The 21,768-nt window shown below is 41.0% G+C and overlaps 2 protein-coding genes across 5 annotated transcripts in view; one reads left to right on the top strand and one right to left on the bottom strand.

Moving 5' to 3' along the window:
* myo1b (myosin IB) overlaps positions 1-3,360 on the bottom strand; it is a 59,590-nt gene extending 56,230 nt beyond the window's left edge. For all 4 annotated transcript variants that reach the window (XM_041950199.1, XM_041950201.1, XM_041950202.1 and 1 more), the window contains exon 1: positions 3,126-3,360. The gene's annotated coding sequence lies outside the window, so the exon portion shown is untranslated. The remainder of the gene's footprint in view (positions 1-3,125) is intronic.
* A 974-nt stretch (positions 3,361-4,334) lies between these two features.
* LOC121616112 (basic leucine zipper and W2 domain-containing protein 1-A-like) lies at positions 4,335-11,729 on the top strand. Its single transcript, XM_041950759.1, has 12 exons — positions 4,335-4,416; positions 5,441-5,514; positions 5,947-6,123; positions 6,378-6,472; positions 6,583-6,648; positions 6,753-6,888; positions 8,971-9,080; positions 9,329-9,499; positions 9,832-9,978; positions 10,323-10,461; positions 10,703-10,825; positions 11,067-11,729. The coding sequence occupies exons 2-12, from the start codon at positions 5,451-5,453 to the stop codon at positions 11,096-11,098; spliced, it is 1,260 nt and encodes a 419-aa protein (XP_041806693.1). The 5' UTR covers positions 4,335-4,416; positions 5,441-5,450; the 3' UTR covers positions 11,099-11,729.
* Positions 11,730-21,768: the final 10,039 nt, after the last annotated feature.

Below are 21,768 nucleotides of genomic sequence, written 5' to 3'. Positions count from 1 at the left end.
GCTGTCTGTAAACACAGTTTGGTTGCACATGACTGCACTGTTTTTATTTACGTTTGACACAACGTCCCAACTTTTCTGGAATCAGGTTTGTACGTGATCACAAAATAATCTGCCAAAGTTGGGACAGTTCTGGTGATGTCACATGACAGACTTCTCTCTTTGTTTTGTGCTTCCTACTGATTTGAAGTGCGTCGGACTCGGTTGGAAAATGATGCACCAATCAGGATTTAGCAGCATTTGAAATGAAAGCGAGGTGATCGAAGGTCTTTTTCACAGCAGACATGTTGACTTGATCACATCTCGTCTCGTAACTGTTGGCAAACCGTTGCTCTTCGGTGGAGCAGTTTACAGTCTGTCAGAGGAGGTTAGGTAACACAGCTACGCTACGACAGCCTCCTCCTTTCTGGACTCTCTTGTTCTCTGTTTCCTCACGTGACGGAGTGTCGAGATGGCTTGCTATTGGTCAATGGTGCGGCCCAAAGTTCCTCCAGGTTGAGCTTCATGTGAAAAGTTTTAGTCTTCACTTTTTAAAAGCATTTATTTTAACAAATGGAGATTAATGTCCATCTCCCTTCCCAAAAACCAAGGGTGACTTATACACAATGGACAGACAGTGTGAAAGCTATGAGTCTTTACCACTGATTCCCATCATGGAACAGGTGGCAGTTCACTTTATACTCAGAACATTTTCACACAGAGCTCAAAATGTCACTGTGAGGCAACTGTTTGAATCCTGTAAAATGCCATTAGCAACAAAACAAGAAGCGCTCTTACAGAGCAAAGTTTTACATAAAACACTGCCTACCCGGCAGGCTTTTTATTCTGTACAAATAATATGACCAACACTCCTCTTTTGAATCAGCTGTGAAGTAAACACACACAGGAGAACCCTGCAAGGCTCTAATTTCTCACTGTTTTATAGTAAATTAACATACTCCAATGTGAAATGTTCCCTGAACTGCTGTGCATTAGCAGTTTCAGCATCGTCTGTACAACAGGCAGTCAAACACTTGGTCTGGCTTGGTTCCCCGCAAGCGAATGGAGAAAGCAGCTGTACTGGACTTAACAAATCAACAGTAAGCTGAATCAAAATGTACAGCATTATTGCTCGAGCTCCATCGGGAGACAAAGGGCGTAGAGTTTAAGCAGTTAAGTTCAACGGGTGGAAAATATTCTGAGTCAAACAGCACAGGAGAAAGGTTCTTTGTTGGAATAGTGGACTTGAAGACACTGGTTTTCACCCTTTGGATTCCAAAGTAGCGCAAAGCAACAGAAAAAAATAAAATAAAATGAGATCTTATTAATCGCAAAGCTGAGGAAGCACCGAATTGGAAATGATGCTTCCTGGCTGCAGAAGATTCTCCTGTAAGAGATGCTGCAAAAAGCAGCCTCTCTGCAGCTGAAGGCTTTTCATGGTCCAGTCTGAGGGGCCGCCCCTGTCGATCTCTGTGGACGCAGGGCTGACACAGGACGCACGCCTCACTACACTAAGCTGCACGAGCAGACAAGTGCAAACACTATTCATCACCAAGGCACTGGCTGGGGCACTTTGGTCCTCTATAAACACCACATTAGATCAGGACATCTCAAGCGACTGTGTTCATGAGGAGGATTTTGGCAAGTTTTAAAAAAACAAAGTAGCACCGATGCAACTCAAAGCGGGCCGGCCAACAAGCTCACACTGAGGAGAGCTACTGGAGTGGCCAGCAGTCCGACACACTGTCGTCTTCCAAGTCTGAGCTCAACGCTTGTTACTTTTTCCAGGAGTCTATCGAGCAACGCTGACGGCTTACCACACGCTACCTTTCCCAGTCATCTTACATCACTGTTTGTTTGATCAGTGCGGGTAATAAAGTTCCCATCTGGTTTCCCAACTGAGACTCTGGGCCAAGAGAGGCGGGACATATTTGTGGAAAACCACAAAGAGAGAGACATAATCCATTAACAAAAAGAAAGAAAAAAAAAGTCTTATCTGATCCTCTTGGGATTTCCAAGTTTCCAAGTTGACAAAATTGAAAAAGTGCTTTGCTCAAAAGTAGAGCCAAGCTTGGAAAGAGTGTGGCAGCAAAGGGCCGATTTTCATTCAACATTTCCACTAAATTCATGTTTTAAGTCAGTAATGGCCCAATGCTTGAGAAGAATGCATATTTCCATACTGTAAATGCATGCAACTGGTAAAACTGACAAATTTGATTCATGCACCAAGCAGTAGTAGCAGTTTTACCCCTCAGGGGATCCCTGCAGAGAGAAAGCAGGTCAACTCTGACAAGAAGGAACTTGGGATGTTTCTCAAAGAGGTGAATAGTTTTATTCATGCTGTCCACGCTGAGCAGTAATGTATTCCAGTCAGCAGCATTAAGAGAAAACCTGGGGCGTGCTGGAGGGTAAACCCACCTTCAGTCAGTTCATTCACCTTTAAAGCTGACATTGATCTTCCTCTGTATTCCATAGATCCCCAGATTATAGTTTACATAATGTAAGGATATATTTTAATGAAACAGGATAGTTTGAGTGATCCCAAAGAGAAGGACAGAGTTTGCTGTCTTCGTTTACCCCTGCATGACCGGCAAAAACGCCCATTTCACAGAAGGCTTTACATTCACACATTGCTCGGCTGTGCGATGATATGACTATCTGTTGTTACTGAGGCGCACAGTGGGCGCAGCGCTAACTCTGATCATCTCAACAGAGCGAGCCCTGAGTGAGTTTCTCAGATCTGGCACATCTGTCCTCTGCGGTGCTTTGACTCTTGAATTACAAAGATGGAGCTTAAACCAGCAGATGTAGGCAATTAGCGACCACACGTTGATTAAGGACGGAGACGAGCGGTGAAACTAAACTCGGACACTTTCGGTCCAGCCAGTTGTCTCCTCCAGCCGTTACAATTCGTCCACAAAGAAAGAGACAGATTTAAAAAAAAAGAAGAAGAAGAAGAAAGAAAGAAATCCCAACCCCCTTCTGCAGGCAGAGGAGGAATGAATGAGCTGGAGTCTGAAGTCTAAGCAAAGTTAACTTTGGAGAAAAGTTGAGCGCAACAGTGTTAACACATTTCACCCCAACGACAACAAAGGACTCGCAGTTACATTTTCAGCACCTCGCAAAGTAACAGAAGATGTCAAACTTGCCTCTTTATCTCTGCAAGAGTCGCTCCGTCTCGTCCTAAATCCACTCTACGGACAAAAGTAGGATCCCAGAGGTGATTCCGGAGTGTGGACTGGCTCCTGAAAGCCCTTCCCCGCTGTCTTTAAGTTGAACTCGTCTGCTGCGCTGGATGAGGCTGGACGTGGCTCTCATCCGGATCTCAGCACTTTGAATGGAGCTCTGGATGGACTTGAGAGTGCAGGGTCCGCCGGGCGTAGGGAGTGGCTGGAGCGGCGTCTCTGGGCTAGTCCAGCGTCCTCTAATCACCTCCGGCGCGGGAGGGGGGGAAAGTGGGGTTGTGATGCCTTCAAATGTTGTCGGAAGAATGTGTTTTTTTTTAAGTCCACATGGAGCGCCCTTCATGAATGTGATTATATGGAAATACCAAACTCTCCACAACCCACTACCTTGTTTACCAAACACTTGCCATTTCTAATATCAAACCACACATCCAAACGGTATAAGTAGATATTTATGCCTACACCCAAACTTCTGTAGGCCAGAGGGTTTTCCCATAGGTCCTAAATGAGATAGTCTTTTTGTAAATAATTGATGAATATGGACTGACAACTATTATTATTTAAGAAATTATTTTAATTTTTGTAAATAATAGGGATTCTTAGTCCTACATTTCAATCCAAAATGTATGTGATCGTGTGAAGAAGTTCCTGGTATCAGAGCCAAGATTTACGAGGTAAATGTAACGCAACATTAAAGTTTTCCCTTCATCCTTTCGACAGATACTGCATCCACCCGACAGCACAACATCCCCCTCCTGTGTCTTAATGCTAGATAGCAACGACTTGTTGACCCATTGTTTCATTATACTGACTCTGGGTCAGTTTGGCATATGTTAATAGAAGACGGTCGAGAAACTGATCCTGATACAGTTTTTTAGGGGGTAAAACAGTTCTTCTATTCGTATACCCATTAACTGAAGAAAATGACTTGGAACTGTACGGGGGGTTATTTCCAAGTATGGTCGTTATATTACTTCATCCTTTATAGTATATAGGGACGAAATGCAACCATATCGCAACAATTGCCATATTCTCGTGTATATATTCCACGCTTGTTTCACTCCGACATTTTTTTTTTCCGTTTTGTCACAGTTTGTGAACTGTACTCTCCCCACACAAATGTACTGACCCACATAATCCTGTGTTATTGCGCATGCGCGTTGTCAATTTCCTTTTCCCAGGAACCGCTAGTAGGGCTATCTAGTGGTATTAGTTTTTATTTCACGGACTGTTTTTGCTCATAAAGAGGATTTAGGTGAGTTGCTGTTTGTTTTTGGTTAATCCAGCTGAGCCTTGGTGATATATTTAAGCGTATTGTTGCCCTTCGTCTGGAAAATAACGGAAGCTGAAGCTGCCTGTAGCTAGCTAACACTCACGTTAGCCGGTGAAGTCAGACATTGAGGTTGGCTCTGTCTGGCTTTAAAAATGTGAAATTTTTAGTGTCACCGTTAATGTCACTCGTGTTAGTCAGATTTTGTTTTGCCGATATTTTAAGAAATATGTATAGCAAGATTTCACAAACTTATTATTATTTTTTTTTTGATAGATTCGCTTCATAAGAGTAATCACTAATAGACAAACGTCTTAGACTGTTGATATGACTACAAGTACAGTGTCTGTCCAGATGATTAGGTTACCTCTAACGTTAATGCTAATATGAAATGATGTCTGGCTTGTTTACCTTGCACTGCATGTGTGATTATACTCTACATAGCATTACAATAGCGTTGTTCCCTTATTTGTGTAATGCGGCCTTCATTTTAATGTTAGTTAATTTAGAGCTGCAACAATTAATCAATTCATTGTCAACTATTAAGTTAATTGTCAGCTATTTTAAATCTAAAATAAAAATAATTGATTAATCTAGTGTTAGTAATTTTTTTTAAGTCAGTATTCTCTGATTGCAGCCTCTTAAATGTGAATATTTTCTGCTTTCTTCACTTCTATGTGACAGTAAACTGAATCTCTTAAGATTGTGGACAAAACAAGACATATGACATATTCACCATTTTCCAACATTTTATAGATTTAACAACTGATTAATCAAGAAAATAACCCACAGATTAATCTGCAAGGAAAATATTTGTTAGTTGCAGCCCTAAATTAGTAAGCAGTTGTCACATATGCTTGTATAAGGTGGTGACTGGAATAGTTGTATTCATCCATTTGCGTCTAACAATGCCACTTTATCGCTGTATCATAAAGAAATGGGTGAAGAAAACTATTTTTATTTGTGTGTCCTAATTCTGATCTTATTCCCTGCTCTCTTTGTCTTCCAGAGTGTCTTTTATGAGTAATCAAAGGCAGCAGAAGCCGACGCTAACAGGCCAGCGTTTCAAAACCCGAAAAAGAGGTGAGAAACCATCAGGCTCTGTGAAGATCACCTCCCACTTTTCATAGTACTGACCTTTTTATCCAGCACCTTATGTGCTTACAATCACAGACACAGGAAAATGAGTGGAAGGTTTGATCGCTGATGACCATGTCTGTTCTTCACTGACAAGATATTCAACACATTTTAATTGTGGCTTTGCATGTTAAAGAAAGGTGTCCAGCCCAAAGCTGTTGTTTGGCAAATAGATTTAGTTTAAGCAGTTACTGAAGAATTGGCACACACAGCAACCGAACCTAATGAGTTGTCATATAGGGCTTAACTGAAATGTCTCATGCAAGGAAGAGAATATGTGGCTCTACGTATGTTCAAGTATGGCTTTGGATATGTCTTTTAGAATGTCATAAGTGAGTGGCAGAGATAAACTCTGCTATCTATCTGCTTTTTCAACAGATGAAAAGGAGAGGTTTGACCCTTCCCAGTTTCAGGAAAGCATCATACAAGGTCTGAACCAAACTGGCACTGATTTGGAAGCTGTCGCAAAGTTCCTTGATGCCTCTGGTGCCAAGCTTGACTACCGCCGCTATGCTGAGACTCTGTTCGACATCCTGGTGGCTGGTGGAATGCTGGGTAAGATGCAGGACTATTTCATATTTCTTTTGCCTTTACAAAAAACCTTTTTTCATGTAATTACCAGTTTGATGGTGATAAAGTCAGTCCATTGTACTGCCGAGCACTATATGAGTCATCAGACTTACAGTATCCTGGAAAATGTTTATATTCTTCATTCATCTTAATTCAACTCTAGACACAAAATCACAAGCAACTCATTTGAGGCATGAAGCATAAGACTCACAAAAGTGAGAAAATATGTTTCCTTTCAGCCCCAGGAGGTACCCTGTCAGATGACGTGACGTGCACTGAGTTCTGTCTTTTCAAAGCACAAGAGGACATGGAGACCATGCAAGCATATGCGCAGGTGAACACCATGAAAGTCCTGCTCAGTTTCTGCTGTTATCACAGGGAAGTTAAGAATCAGATTTTTTATTTGGTACAAATAATGTAACACTTTTTTGTGCTTCCTTTTAGGTCTTTAACAAGCTAATCAGACGCTACAAATACTTGGAGAAAGGTTTTGAGGAGGAGATTAAAAAGGTTTGTCTTTTTCTTAACACAAGACCATTTCAGTCCAACTGAATTTTTTTTAAAAATCAGAAAATGTGTCTGACTCAATTTTGTATATGTTTGCTCTTTGGCAGCTGCTGCTGTTTCTCAAGGGCTTCACAGAGTCTGAGCGCAACAAGCTGGCCATGCTAACAGGGATTCTGCTGGCCAACGGCAATCTCTCTGCATCCATTCTTAGCAGCCTCTTCAATGAGAACCTAGTCAAAGAAGGTACTTACTCTTCTGCCTCATGGGCCTGCCTAGTAAAAGTAGTTTCAATTAATCTTGAAAAACAACATAAGTGAGTGTGTGTGTATGTGTGTGGGGGGGTGAAATCCTTATTAACTCTTTTGTTTAAAAAGCTGCGAACTGGACAGCCCACATCCCAAATCTAGTGCAGACTGTACACGTAATAGAGCAATGAAACAAACCCAGTCAAAACCATTCATGTGATTCTTTTGCTGTTTATTACTTACTTTGAAATCAACTCAAGTGACTGCATTTACTGTTTCTTTTCTGAAAGATAAGTATAGTAAGGATTACCCCTTGCCAGTCCAATGGCATATTGATAATTGAGCGTTAAAGTGATAACAATCTGCTGACCAATATTCTCACATATAACAAAGCAAACATTAGTAGATATGAGGGTATTAAAAGATAAAAAGCCTTTATCTCACGGCTATTGAAGCGTAAAGTAAAAACATGCCTTTCACTTGTTGCAGCCAAGGCCTTCATTAGAGCAATTCAAAGTTGTCGCCTTTAGGCTATTTCATATACATTTTGGCAAATAGTCACATGATCAGTATGGAATTCACATAATGGACCATGAAGATGCAAGCAGCATCTTAAAACATTTTAAGTTCTCAGGCAAAACAGCAAGCAATAGTAGAAATAAAAGACGGTTACAGAAAAGAAAAGAAGTCGAGTTCCCCATTCAAACCTGTGTGTTGCGTAGCTTTCAGTGTATATATCCCATTTTTTGTAAGAGTTTAATTTATCTTCACCCCTTATTGACTTTTCTCTATAGTCTATGCCTGATATCTTGGCTATATTGGAAATGTGTGGTCAGACTCTCTATAATGTAGAGTCATGAGGTATTGGGGGTTGCCAGTTCTTACAGCATGTTTTATTTTTAGCCAGTCTTGCGTACAGTTTACGCTTTGTTCTCCTAATATAAAAACAACCACATGGGCACTCAAGTGTGTATACCACATATTGATTATTACAATATATGTTACAATATATTTATGTTATACCTGTGACCTGTAATGTCAGTAAAGTAGATGGTATTTGCACATTTATTACCACAATGACCCGCTGCGATGCTTCAGAAAGTATTATACAAGAGGAAGATAATTCTTCTCAAGTTTAGAGTTAAGGGTTGGGGTTTCTTAAGCTGATGGTAGTGGTATCTGGAAGAGCTTCCCTAAGAGAACTTTCACTTTTCAATATGCCCCAATTTCCTTTTAATGATGTGTGTGATTGAAGCTGCTTCATTGCTATATATAACACTTTATCTGAGCATTGGTATTGCTTCTGTTTTTGGACCAGTGACTGTTCTCTAGTGAGGCTTTTCACTTTACTGTTAGCTGTGGATATGGTCTCATGTTTATATCGTCTTTTCTTAAATCTTGTCTTGAGCATCTTTCCAATATTCAGCGTTCCTCTACTGCAACTTCGGCTGACATGCACTGATACCAATCTACTGTGTCTGCAATAAGCTTACAGTACATGCTTTGCCTAACATCACTTCAAGGCAAAGTTGCATTTGAACCCTCCACAATGGCTTCTGCTGAGATACATATATTTTACACCCAAACAATAGTAAATAACTAGTTGATAGTCTGCATTCCAAATCCAAAAAAGAGAAAACCTGAGACCCAGCATTATGGGAACAGAAAATAGCCTAGCGTAGCATTTGTGTGAATGTGTTTTCACTATGTGCTTGCAGTGTGAATTGATCATGTCAGATTAAAAACTGGCTGATTGACGCCTTCAGCCCAACAGCCAATGTATCAGGACTTTTAAACCCTTATGATAGATGGAAGGCAGCTGTTGTCTATTTCACATTTGTGAACTGCATTATTTAAATGATGTTCTCTTAAATTCTAAAATTTTACTAAGGGTACAGATAAACACCTGCAGTGCAATCTAATTTTGTTGACTGCACCATTGCTTTTTTTTTAGGCGTTGTTCCAGTTAAACCTGTCTAATCGCATCCTGTGGAATTGTTTACCAATGTATTACTCAGGACTAACTTTATCCTGGCAGGTCTGTTAGCAACAGCTGACACATCTTCATGCATTTGTTCAGGTGTTTCGGCATGCTTTGCGGTAAAACTCTTCAAATCTTGGCTTTCTGAAAAGGACATCGGCTCTGTTGCTGCCAGTCTCCGAAAGGTTGGCATGGACAACAGACTCATGGTAAGAATGACAACTCAAATACAAAATCTTTACGAGGCTAAGGGGCAGTAAGGGTCAACAGTCTGTCTGTGCACTCTAAATAAGCTTGTTTAATGAATAGAAGACTAATAATATGTACAAATTTAATTCCATGCTATTGTGGCATCCAATGCTCAGGCTATTAATGAACAAAGGCTTCTTAATGGATGATTAAAGCTTGTCTGGCTGAACTGGGGCCTGCCTCAATAGTTGACTGTGTGCTTTTTCAGGAGCTGTTCCCTGCCAACAAGCGCAGTTGTGAGCACTTCTCGAAGTACTTCACAGATGCCGGGCTCAAGGAGATTTCAGACTTTGCGAAAAACCAGCAGTCCATAGGTGCTCGCAAGGAGCTGCAGAAAGAGCTTCAGGAGCAGATGTCACGTGGGGACCCCCTCAAAGATGTAAGACTTGGTAGTTTTTCAGCTCTTGTTATATTAAGTCCCTTTTTGTGCATCACACCACTGAGGGTAGCACTAGAGATTGCTTTCTTTTTAACTTCTGCCCCCTTTTGTCTCGAGGAGTGTTGAAAAGGTTGCAGTGAATCAGCGACAAGTTGCTGAAATCCACTCAACCTGAACATATTCTCTGCTCCTGCAAACCTCTGTCTCCTGCCAGGTTCTCATATCCCAGACTTCGGCAGGATTTGATAAGCAATAAGCCTCAGCATATGCTGCCTGAGGTTTGCCTGCTTTTCCAATAACACGTGTTCCATCTCTGGGCTCGGCTCTTACAGATCATCGCCTACGTCCGAGAGGAAATCAAGAAGAACAACATCTCCGAGCAGACGATGATTGGACTAATTTGGTCCAGTGTAATGAGCTCTGTGGAGTGGAACAAGAAGGAGGAGCTGGTCACAGAACAAGCCATCAAACTTTTAAAGGTGATATGTGTTATTATGGCTCTGCTGTTCCTTGACTCTGGCAGTCATGACAACACGCTCGGAAATGAGAGATCTAAAGAAATATACGGATGTCACTCTTAAATTGTGCCTTTAAGATGTTTCAAAATCCAGGCTGCTGTAGGCTTTGAACTCAGCAGAGAAGATAATTGATTTACTAACCCAAAGCCATTGAAAGTGGAAGTAATGTAAGAAATCAGAAAAATATCCAGAATGTTTTTCTGTCCTCTGTGAGGTCCAGAAACCTCCCATCCACCGCTCGTGTTAATCTTTACAATCTCTGTACAACTCTTAACTTTCAATTTTCTCGATTTTTACATTCTCAGCAATACAGCCCACTGTTGAAGGCTTTTACTTCCCAGGGCCTCTCTGAACTTACTCTCCTGCTGAAGATCCAGGAGTACTGTTATGATAACATCCACTTCATGAAGGCCTTCCAGAAAATTGTTGTTCTGCTCTACAAAGGTAAGTTTCTTTTGTTCCTTTTCTTGTGTGTGGCTCCGTTTTCCATCTTCACGTTTGTGTTTGTTTTATAGTGGGAAGCTACGTGTGAATGATGCCAGATGGCCAGAGATTATAGCCAAAAGTTTGTCATGATTAATGTTTGCAACCTGCCAGACGACATTTGTCAAGCACCTGCGGATGCGTTTGTGCTGTTGGGGTTGTGTTGAATAGACTTTTTTTTTTTTTGTTCTGATTTTTAAAGCGGACGTCTTGAGTGAGGAGGCAATTCTGAAGTGGTACAACGAAGCCCATCTTGCCAAAGGAAAGAGTGTTTTCCTGGAGCAGATGAAGAAGTTTGTTGAATGGCTCAAGAACGCAGAGGAAGGTAAGCGCCTCACAGTCTCCCTTTGTTCCGTCTTTGTCGGTCTGTTTTCTTGGTTCTACGTCCCACAGCCACAGGTTGCCAAAAAACACGGCATGAGCTTGTGCTGTATCTCATTTGTGTCGAGCAACTGTATTCAGCGTCTCTATTCTGTCTCTCTTCTAAGTTTCTGTGACGCTGGTGGTGATGCATACTATGCATCGATGTTTGGGCATAGTGCTGAACAATATTTTCTTTTTTCCAGAGTCCGAGTCTGAGGAAGAGGAGGCAGACTGAGGACTTCTAGCTGTAACTACCATGTTGATTTGTATTTTTACATAAACATAGCACCAGATGCAGTAGAAGGATTTGTTACAGAAGTCTGTCTACACTTGGTTTCCTTTTCTATTCCCTACCTCCTCATATCTAGTTCAACTGTAATGTAAGGGCTTTAATATTGTTTTTATTTTCAACATGTCTCTTCTCTGAATCAATACTTTATACTCCTGGAGGAGCCGGTCACAGTGCCACATTTAACTAAATAGACTGAAAGCGCCCTTTAAGTAACAAAGGGGGCCTTTTTTTGGGATAGATGGTTCCCTTTAAAATTAAGAGTTTGGAGGCATATTTCACAGCTATTGTATTTAGTCATGGAACTCTTCTTTGCCAGAGGTCCATCTGTGCAGCCATGATATCATGGTCCCCTGAAAGGCAAACTGTTTTTGTAACCTCATTTCACATTTCTGCCAATTATGTGACAACTTCTGAATTTTTTGCCAGTTTTTAGATTGTGTCTCCATTATTGACGATGGAGATGTGCCATTTTAAACAGCAATGGTGAAGGTTGCAATGCCCCTTGAAATTAACTTTAATTGTTCTATACATCTTATGTAACAGAACCATGTCGCTTTGTAGTTTTTTTTTTTCCCCTTACCATACAGTTTGACTTTTTAAAATAAATGGAAATTAATGGTTTTCATTACTGCTGTATTTACTGTTACATATGGTCACATCAAGTACTATTAGAACGTGAATATGCAACGGAGAAATATTTTTAGCAGTTATAAGAAATTAGCAGAACGTTTCAGTCATATATACACAGCCGATCACATGGAAAGGTTCTTGTAGAGATTTAGGGAAATCCATCTGTTGTGTCACAGATCAGCTTGCTTTCCCTCGAAATTTTCCATTGGTTGATCTCTAGCCTCACCTAATCAAGTAATCAAGAAAGGCAGCTTAGAATGCGTGACCTGAGGTGCAAACAACCATCTCATTCACCTCGCCTCTATCCCACTTTAAATGGTAATTATGGCTCAGTCAAGCATGCAAAAATGAGAGCGAGATGGTGATTCAAGATGTTATGAAAACGGAGGTCCATGCACATTCATTACAACAAGTCATTTTACAAAGTCTAAAAAACGGACCGCTCATTTACATGCTATGCAAAACAAATTCTGAATTTTGAGTGCATATTTAACCTCATGCTGGCCGGTGATGTTCAAGTGTCGAGAAACTCAGTTTTGATTTCCCCGAACAACCAAAATTTTTACATTTGATACTTTTTACATGGGTAAGCCAGAGCTCCAAAGTGCTGAAGCATGACCATTATCTCTTCCTCTGGAGAGGATCCATTCATGTATGCTCGAGTATTTTTGCGCATCTTTACAGAGGAACATTTTTCACTTCATCCTCAGCTATTGTGCATTTACCCAGGCCTTGAAAGTACTGGAGTGGGTAAGGTTAGAAGTGCAATGCACAAGTAAAGAGGAAACTGAATGACTGAATACAAATCAGACATAACACTGTCGTTAGACTTTTTCAAGTGTCTTTTTACAATGACTTTGCCACATAGAATAGGTAATATAGTCCAAGTAAGCACACGTATTACAAAGGAATATTCTGTACAGTAAAACAGAGCACAAAGAACATTATCGATTGATAATCAGTTTCACTCAGCACCAACAGATGGCAGTAAGGCCTTTAGAGACGCTTCCTCCCCCATTAAAGCCCTCCACAATTTCCAAGACTCAAACTCAAATAGAAAATGCCATTTTGAAGAAACCAGACTAGAAAGTATAAGACACAGGCAGAACTACAAAGTATCCGACGAGTATTTCTCTGCCTCTCTGTCTCAGGAGGATTTGTTTGCCTTTTGGTTTTATTTAGTCGCTCTAAAGAACATGAAACAATTTGGGAGAGTGACATGCCGGCAGGGGGAAACACGACCGCTTTTGAGAATTGTGTGTGAGAGAAAGTGCACGTTTGCGTGTGTGCAGCGCTGAATGGAAATGATGCCGCCCAAGCCCACCCCTTCCTGTGCAAAGCACTGAGCAATACCATCTTGGTGGGACTGTTATCTGCTTGTTACCAGCGCTGCCTCACTTCACACCACACACAGAGAGCTCCTCCCTGCATGTCATTTTATACAGGCGCGGAGCATAGCTGCGTATTGAAGAAGGCTCTGGTATAATGAGCTGTGCACTGTGCCCCGACACATCTGTTTGTTTTGCTCATTTGCCTCTTTTCAGCAATCTCATGCTGCTGGATATACAGTAGGTATCCCGAGGTTTACCTGTTTCTTTTTCACAGGTGTGTCTCAAGGCATGTCAAGGTGTTACAATTGGTGGTGCTAAACTTACTGTATAAGACAGATTTAAATCTAGTCGCTCAGTGACGGGGAGGCCAGAGGGGTGTGCACTCCCTGAGTGACTTTTTATTCATGGTTTCATCTCATCATCCTGCAGTGTTCTCAAGAATAAGTGATGTGGATTTTTGCCCTTTTGTTTTTGAATGGCATGGAAAAATGTGAAGAGGAGCACAACATTGACTTAATTTATTTTTGGAAAATTCTGTCTCAGTTAGACTTCCTGCTTGAAGTCAACAGACCAGCACAATGTGCCAGGGAATGCCAGGGGAGTTGAGGAGAGCAATTATTCTGGATTTCACACTGCAGCTTTGGTCAGTAAACATGACTCAGACTGCAATGCAGAACTCATCTGAATAATGTCAGAAACAGAGGGAGACAGAAGAATGAGGAGAGGGAGGCTTTAGATAATTTCGGTTTTCGACAGAAAATGCGACCCCCGCCTCCTTTCTGACCATGTCATGATTTGCTGAGCACAAAAGATGCACTGTTTGTGTTTTGGGCAAATTGTAAGTGATATCTGCTTTGCATTTCATGCAGCACTGTGTCGCAGGCCAGTTTTACGTGCTCTGCTGGTTTTGTACGTGTGGAAGACCATTCTAATGCCGGGCTTAGTACCCAGGTGAAATATGGAAATGAGGCTCAACATGTTGACTCGCTAAATGCTGCCAATTTGTCCTCGTATCAACTCTTGCCTAACATCCTAAAGCAGTGCAGCCTCCCAACCTCATTGTAGTCATATTATGGACAACTGAGCACCTCTGTGACAGGAAATAGCAGCTAAGCTCTTAAAACCAAGAGGGCTGAAGAGTTTCTGGGTTATAGGCTGACAGCCGCTGTTGTCTGTCAGCTGTCCCCGCTCGGCTCAGGCTGGTCTCCGTCCCTGGAGGTAACACTGCAGTCCTCACCAGCTTTGTCTCCTGGAGGCAGGTAGCACATAGCTGCCTTTTTAATGTCTGTGCCTGGAACTATTATTCTCAAGGTTATTCATCATGTATAATACTGTTTCAGAGGCAGCTTAATTAAAGATGACAACTATAGGTGTGAACCTTTTAGACCATGACTGCTGCCTGACTGAAAGTAATGCACAGTCTTTGGGCTTTGTTTCCGTATACCTTAATCTGTCTTTCTTATTGACCTTGGATACAATTTGTTATTGTCTTAATTTGTAGAAAACCTTGTAAAATGAAGGTAATAATAATTATATTAATGCCCAAGTAACTAACGTACAAGCAGTATAGTGATAAATGTGACACCATGATGCAAATTTGTTACTAGTAGTATGTCGGGCTTGCAAATAATTAATGTTTTAGTTGTTTTCACATCTGCTGATTTGGCAGAGTGGTGGCAGGATAAATTCGAATCAAACCTTTCCAGAGTGTGTGTGTTTGAAGCAAATCCTTTCTGTCAAAGTGGATGCAGCCAGGCAAGACGGCAACGCTTAAACAACAGTGTTATTGTAGGTTAAGAAGGCAGAGGGCCAGAGAGGAGACTGCAAGGGTGGGTGTGTCGTAATACATACAAAGGCTACAACACTGAGATAGCCTTGACTTTATCACAGCTCATCTATTTGCATTTCTCTTTTCTCTTCCCAATTAATCATCTGATGGTCCAGTAATGCCAGAGAAAGAAAAGGTGAGATGTTTCTTTTAATGAAGTATTTGTAGGAAATCAACCGCAATCATTTCAATTGGCTGTCGTGCTTCTCCAATAGGTTCTGCACATGCTATCCAAAACTTAGGCCAGAGATGCAGCAAGAAATTGGCTCATCATTTGAAAATATCAAACCAGTCAGCTTAAGCAAACAGTAGAATCATAACTAAAGTTGGATGAAAGGAGTTAAAATTGAAAAGGGTGAAACGTGCCAGTTGTGCAGACAGGGTTCAGTGATCTGGTGGTCACCGCAGCCTCAAATAAGAGCATCTTCACTCCCTAAAAGCCCCTCTGCCAGCTTATGGGGACCGCACTGAGTGTGTGTAATGGCCTGGCTGTGAGAGTCCAGGGATTTAGCAGCTAGACTTGAGTCAACACTGAGGCTCATCACAAACATCATTACTTTCTCTTGGCTTGTCCTTTTCCCTCTTCAGTGGCCCAGGTCTGATAGCTGTGTACAAACGACTGGGAGCAAAGGGATGGATGGCCTAGTTTGATAAAGAATGATCGACTCAAGGGCTGTTATTTACTGGCAAAGTGCTTGTCGCTGGCTCCATATCCACAGAAAAGAGCTCTTCAGGCGTCCTGAAGAGCCGACATCAGCGTCTCACCTGCCGTACCTCACGTTGCTCGTTCAAGAGTTCCCACTAATTGTTAATGCACCTTATCATTGTCATCAGGGCTTAACAGGCCAGTGCTGGAGGTACAGTAACTGCATGCGGTTGAAGCTGCACAGGAAGTGAAAGGGAAGGGGTGGGCACTTTGACAGAGCCCTCATGGGAACAACAAAGCTACAACACAACACTTTGGCTGTGACAAACCGCACTGATAACTTGCAAATGGAATGAAAGTTTGCATCTCCAGAATGTTTTTAACGAGTCTCCCTGGAGTGTGGCATAATGACTGTGGAACTCTGGAATGGAGAGAGAGTCAGAGTGTTCAGTCTGCAGGCAGCTCTCAGCTTTCTTTTGCCCATTTATGCACCAGCGGCTCTAGGGACTCAGGCAGGCTGTGAAAAGACATGAAAAAGCCTCTACAAAACTGTTTGTTTTTGTAAGGAATTGCAGAGTAGGGTGGAGGAATCCACTTAATATTAAATAACCACATTTTTTTCCAGTTACACAGAAAATATTCAATACAACCCACCAGAACGTAAAGAACTCTGACATTTTCAAAAATGTAATGAGCAAAAACCTTGCCAAGGACCAACAGGAGAAAGCTTTTCACAAGAGTATTTTCAAGGTTCTGTCTTTAGAAGCGTATATATATATATAAAATGAGGAACCTGTTCTCAAAAGTAAAACAATATGGTCCACTTTCAAAACGTATTTGCGTTTATTTTTAAGCAGGAAGGTGGGGCGGTTGGAGGGGTCAAACAAGCACAGGACTCAGTCAGTGTTGACCCATTTTAAGTGGCATAACGTAGTTAGGCTGCATCATGTATGTAACAGCAACATAGCCTACTTATTTTAACCCATGAACTTTTCCTAAACCTAACCAAGTAGTTTTGGTGCCTAAACCAAAGCAAAAAGTGACGTTTTCTCAACATTAGCGACGTGAGGATGAGGGTGGTACCAGTTTATCACTGGTACTCTCCAACTGGTGGTATGTGTCACATTAGATGCATTGGCTGAAAATGAGCTTTGAGTTTACATATCAAATGCATTTAATTTGTGGCATCACATATTTCCATTCTTGACTATATGGTGTCATAATAATTCAGAATTTGGGACAAGGGTTAATTACTAATGTAAAAAATTAGGTCATTTGGTCAATATGACCATTTCTGTTATTCAGCAGACTAATGACACATGGACATGAAACATGTTTAAATGAATGGCAAGCAAATTAAGACTTTTGTTTGGAAGACCAATCGTCATAAGACTCTTCAGTATAAGGACATGTTGATAAGAATACATGTAGCAGGCTACCACACTCAGATCCCTCATTTGTGTGATAAGATTTCTCCATGACCGAATTAGTACCAAACCAGCGAAGTTGAGAATTGAGGGTTTAAAGTTTTCAGCGGCCGCTGTTTTGCTCTGATTTGCTGTAGAGCATCCGCGACGCTTGATCGGTTCCACTGAAAGGAGGAATCAGTGGAAGAGTCACACCCATGCGAAAGTGTTGCTCGAGTTATGTAACAGTATGAATTGTTGCGAAGTTCTGGGGCAAAGATGTTATTACAATGCTTTGAAAAATGAGAGGTGGCTGTCGCAGCCTGACTGTAATAGATTTCTTTACACCTCTTTTAAAGTGATTGCTTTTTAATTGATATATTGGAAATTCTATAAATGCTGTAAGCACAAACAATACGTGCAGTTTAGGTTATGCCAGACATGGTCTTTATACTGTGCAATTTAAAAATTAGGCACTTTTCAAGTTGCATTGGCCTGGTTGACAATGATTTTACATTGCACAATTGAAAGAGAGGGACATACTATGCGAAAAAGACCCAAAAAAAGACCCAGTCACAAACACTCTGCCACAGCAAGCAGACAGAAAACCATGCTATATACTATTCAGTAAGATATTTGTTCGTGAAAGGTAACAGAAAACAAAGTAAAAGCCACATGAAGGCTATTCCTGCAGCCAGGAGTGCAAACACACTAAATGCAGCTTCATCAGATTTTCAATTGACTCTTGCACAGTAAGAATACCATGCAGTGCCTTAACCTGACAAGTCTGGAGTGCTCATAGTTTTAACCTTTTTACCAACACATACTTCGAACCAAGGGCATTCAGCACTTTACAGACTGTTTTATTAGTCCCCCTTTAAAATTCTGGCTTTAGCTCTTTGAATTGAGGCCATCCCATAATCTACTGAGGCAGACCAGAGTGAGGGCCATTCCAGTCTTCATCATGTTCAAAACAGAGTCAGCATGCTGGAGATGAAGATGTTCTTTTTATTGTATTTTCATGTGTCACATTTGATGGAATAAATCCAGCTGTGAATATATTTTTCTTTTTTATTTATTTTGTTGTATAACCTTTATTTAAACAGGGCGGGCCATTGACAGCAAGCTGTTTTCTTACAAGGAGGCCCTGATTACAGTACTGTAAAAGTGCACAGAAGTTACAGTATACATCAACAAATTATACAACAGACAGGCCAAGGACATGAACATGAGGGACAACATCAATTCATGCTTTTGTAGTCAGTTACATACAGACTTATCAAGGAGGAAGAAGAAGTAGAATGACAGGAAGGTGTGAAAACCAGTGACAAGGCTTCAACACAGGTGTATTGCAAGAATGAACGAACAGCTATAATGTAACACAACAATAACATTTGAGACATTCGCCACTTGAATCAATGATTACCCAAAATAACAAACTAGAATAATAAAGCATACACAGACAAAAAAACCTTCAAAATCTTAATTTCAATCAACAAAAATATTTCTTTCTAAACCCTAAATTCAGTGCTACAAGACTTAAATGACTAAAAAATTCCCTTGCTCTAAGATTCATAAATCCATAGCTCTGTTTAGTGCAAATAGCTATTACTGGGGAAATGTCGGCATCTACAGGTTCAACATTGTCATTGTAACAGGGGTTGTGTTGTGTGTCAGCCTGTAAGCGAGGTTGCTGGCGAGCTATCTGGCCAGTTTATGGACTAACTGTTATGTACATAAGGAGATTTTTTTTGTGAGGAGTCACCCTCAGCTGCCAGCCACAGGAAGTGTTTCAGGATCATCAGCATCAGCCAGAGAACTGATGTTTCAGGTTTGTGAAGCTGTAACACTGAGGCTAGCAGCAGTGAGGTAGTGTGGCGACTGGACTAATATGGATTTCTGACTAGCTAACCCGCCACAGGGCCATCAGGAAATTTATCATTGTTTATTTTTCTTCAAGTCTTTTAGAATTAATGCAATATTAAGGGTACTAGATGAATACTCCAACAAAAATGGTCTGGTAACATCGACAACGATCCAGGTGATCCACTGAAGTAAAAAATATTTAGTCTAAGACATGGTAATAATCCACAGAAAGATGTTTCTCCTTTCAATATAGCAGGCGATGTGCTCATCTTCTGCACGTCTTCTGCATATTCCCGTTATAACTTCCGAAATCTTGCCATCTTGGCCCCAGTTACACTGTGAGCTTGCTTGCGAGCCAATCACAGCCGATTTTGCAGGTAACTGATGCTTCAAATAGCCAATGAAATCCTGAACACGCTGATATGCCCCTTCAGTGGGTTATTTACAGCTCTGGTCAGCTCAGATCAAGGATTAATATAGTAAATGGCCTCAATAGAGGTGCAGATACCTTAGATATGAATATGGACAGCCAAAATTTAGATTTCATGAATACAAATATGGATGTTGATTATGAAGAGCAGATTGTTAGGCATTCTATTATCTCAAATGGCTTGAGCAGTAGTTCATATAGCAACCATAAATGGGAAAAAATGTCTCCAGGGGAGCATACCCCAGGACCCCGCTAGCTTTGGTTTTAGCCCTGAATGTTTAAAACATCTGGCTCCACCTCTGCCTGTGGCAAATCAGTGCAATGGAAATGGGTTGTTACTCCCTGAATGTAAAGTTCTATGAGTACGTGCATAGTCCTCAAAGACGTGTTGTTGGTAATTGTCCGGCACATAACCCCCCTGTACAACCACAACATGCTGCCCTAACATTATGGTTGTAGAACAGATTAAACAAACAGGATATGACGTGTTAATTAGTGAGCTTTAGTGGTGCTGGTAGGCAGATTTTGTAATATTTGGACTGAGACAAGCTAGCTGTTTCCACCTGCTTCCCCTTAATGCTAAGATAAGCCAACCATCTGTTGGCAGTAGCTCCATGTTTACTGTAAAGATATGATCATATCAATCTTCCCATCTCACTCTGCAAGAAAGCAAATAAGCACGTTTCTGAAATGCCAAGGTAATACTTGCTCCCCTGATCTGCTATCATCTCCGACAGTGAAAGAATATCTGACTTTTGCAGCGAACCAGCACATTTTGCCATCCTGTCTTTATGAAATGACATTCACATCATGCTAAATGTCTCAATTATGCTGTGGCGACAAACATAATTGCTGCTACACTTATCCACCACACTGAGTCCCGTGGTGAGGGTGCATGGTGTGTGTACAGGGTGCAGGACCAGGCAGCAGCACCAGGGTTTGCATCCAGGCTCCTGCGTGTGGTCGGGTTTAGTCAACAAAAGAACATTGTTAAAGGTTAGGAAAGATCATGGTTTCGTTAGATGTTGATAAACATGCTGTGTCTTAATTCACTGAGGACTTTTTTCTGTATTGAACCAGACCACAATCTTTCCCTCGGAATGCTGTGGTCACTATGAGCAGATATTTTCACTGCAAGATCAGATTTTTGGAGGAAAACAAATAAATACGAAAAATAACAGTGAGCATTTAACTAATACATTCAGAATCAACATTTTTCCTGGACTGTACTGTATGTGTACCAGGTTCCAAATGTCTAATTTAAGCTGAGGTCAAAAACAACAGGAAGCTAAGCAACATGCAGAGTGGAAGAGGTGATCATATTCATACTGCAGGAACATTTTGCTCCAGTTCAGTGGGGAGATTACTTTTTAGGATTTCTACCCTGTTCCCACCATCTTTACTGGCTCGCAGATTTCATTCTCATAGATTTATTGTCATTTGTTGCTGACTTTGTCGAGACGAAAGAGGTGAAAAGCCATCACGCCTAACTGATTTTGCCTTTCACAGCAGGACAAGAAGAGGAGGATAGCAGGCAGAGAGAGATTTTTAAGACACAAGCCAGACTGCGGGGCTGCAGCTCAAAAGCAGGTCCACAATGTCTTGCACATTCTGAGTAATTTAGAACATGAGATTTTGTACTGCACATTAAATTCAGTGTACACTTCCTGAGCTGGATCCAGTGAGTCAATATACGCTGAATATATAGTGAACAGAGACATGCATTTTCCCCAGCTTCCATTCATAGATGTATGGCCTGCACTACTGTTAGGTGGCTTCAAACTGAACTCTGTGAAGTGTTTTGCTTCATTACTCAATTAAAACAAAATTAATTATGTGATTGTAGCATGTTTGCACAGGCTGTTCCCTGCAGTACACATGACATAGAATATATCTTATCCATGCACCAATGCACACCACTGGACAATAGGTCAAAAGCATCCCAATTAAACAAGCGTCTTGCTGACAACTAGTATGTTGCCGTAGACATGTTTTCATTACCAAGAAGTAATTAATCATGTGGAATACAGCAGAAAGTCATACTGCAAGACGGAACAATGCTTTCTTTTATTGCTGCTTCCAATTTCACAGAGCAACCAGAGATGAAGAAACAGGTTTCAACATGCATGTCTTGACCTAATAGTGCATGCCGGCTTTGATATGTGCTTATTTCAGGGTTATCCAAGTCAGAGTAAATTTGCACATGTAATGTAATGCATTCATAATCAAGGCCAGTGCTTTAATTCTAATTGTAATAAATAAATAAATGTACTTTGCACTGAGCTGATCATAACATCGTTCCTCAGACTTCTAATTTCAATTTTGGAGGGTCGAGAAAGCAGCACTCTTGGTCAATGTGATTGCTGTTAAAATGATTTCACTGAAACTGTAAATTATACATAGTGACTTACAATTAGGTACAATCTAAACTCAATCCAGTTGATATGTTTGACCTTCTATTGCATATCAACTGGAT

This window comes from Chelmon rostratus, chromosome 13 (genome assembly GCF_017976325.1).
Source record: "Chelmon rostratus isolate fCheRos1 chromosome 13, fCheRos1.pri, whole genome shotgun sequence".
Lineage (NCBI taxonomy): Eukaryota > Metazoa > Chordata > Actinopteri > Chaetodontiformes > Chaetodontidae > Chelmon > Chelmon rostratus.
The sequence above is the reverse complement of the archived record's forward strand: the minus strand, read 5'-3'. Positions and strand labels throughout refer to the sequence as shown.

Bases quoted from the DNA above. Each gene is read 5' to 3' on its own strand.
- LOC121616112 (XM_041950759.1), top strand. From the start codon at position 5,451: ATGAGTAATCAAAGGCAGCAGAAGCCGACGCTAACAGGCCAGCGTTTC. The intron at 6,124-6,377 runs GTAAGATGCAGG...GTTTCCTTTCAG, and splicing joins GGTGGCTGGTGGAATGCTGG to CCCCAGGAGGTACCCTGTCA. The intron at 10,462-10,702 runs GTAAGTTTCTTT...TGATTTTTAAAG, and splicing joins TGTTGTTCTGCTCTACAAAG to CGGACGTCTTGAGTGAGGAG.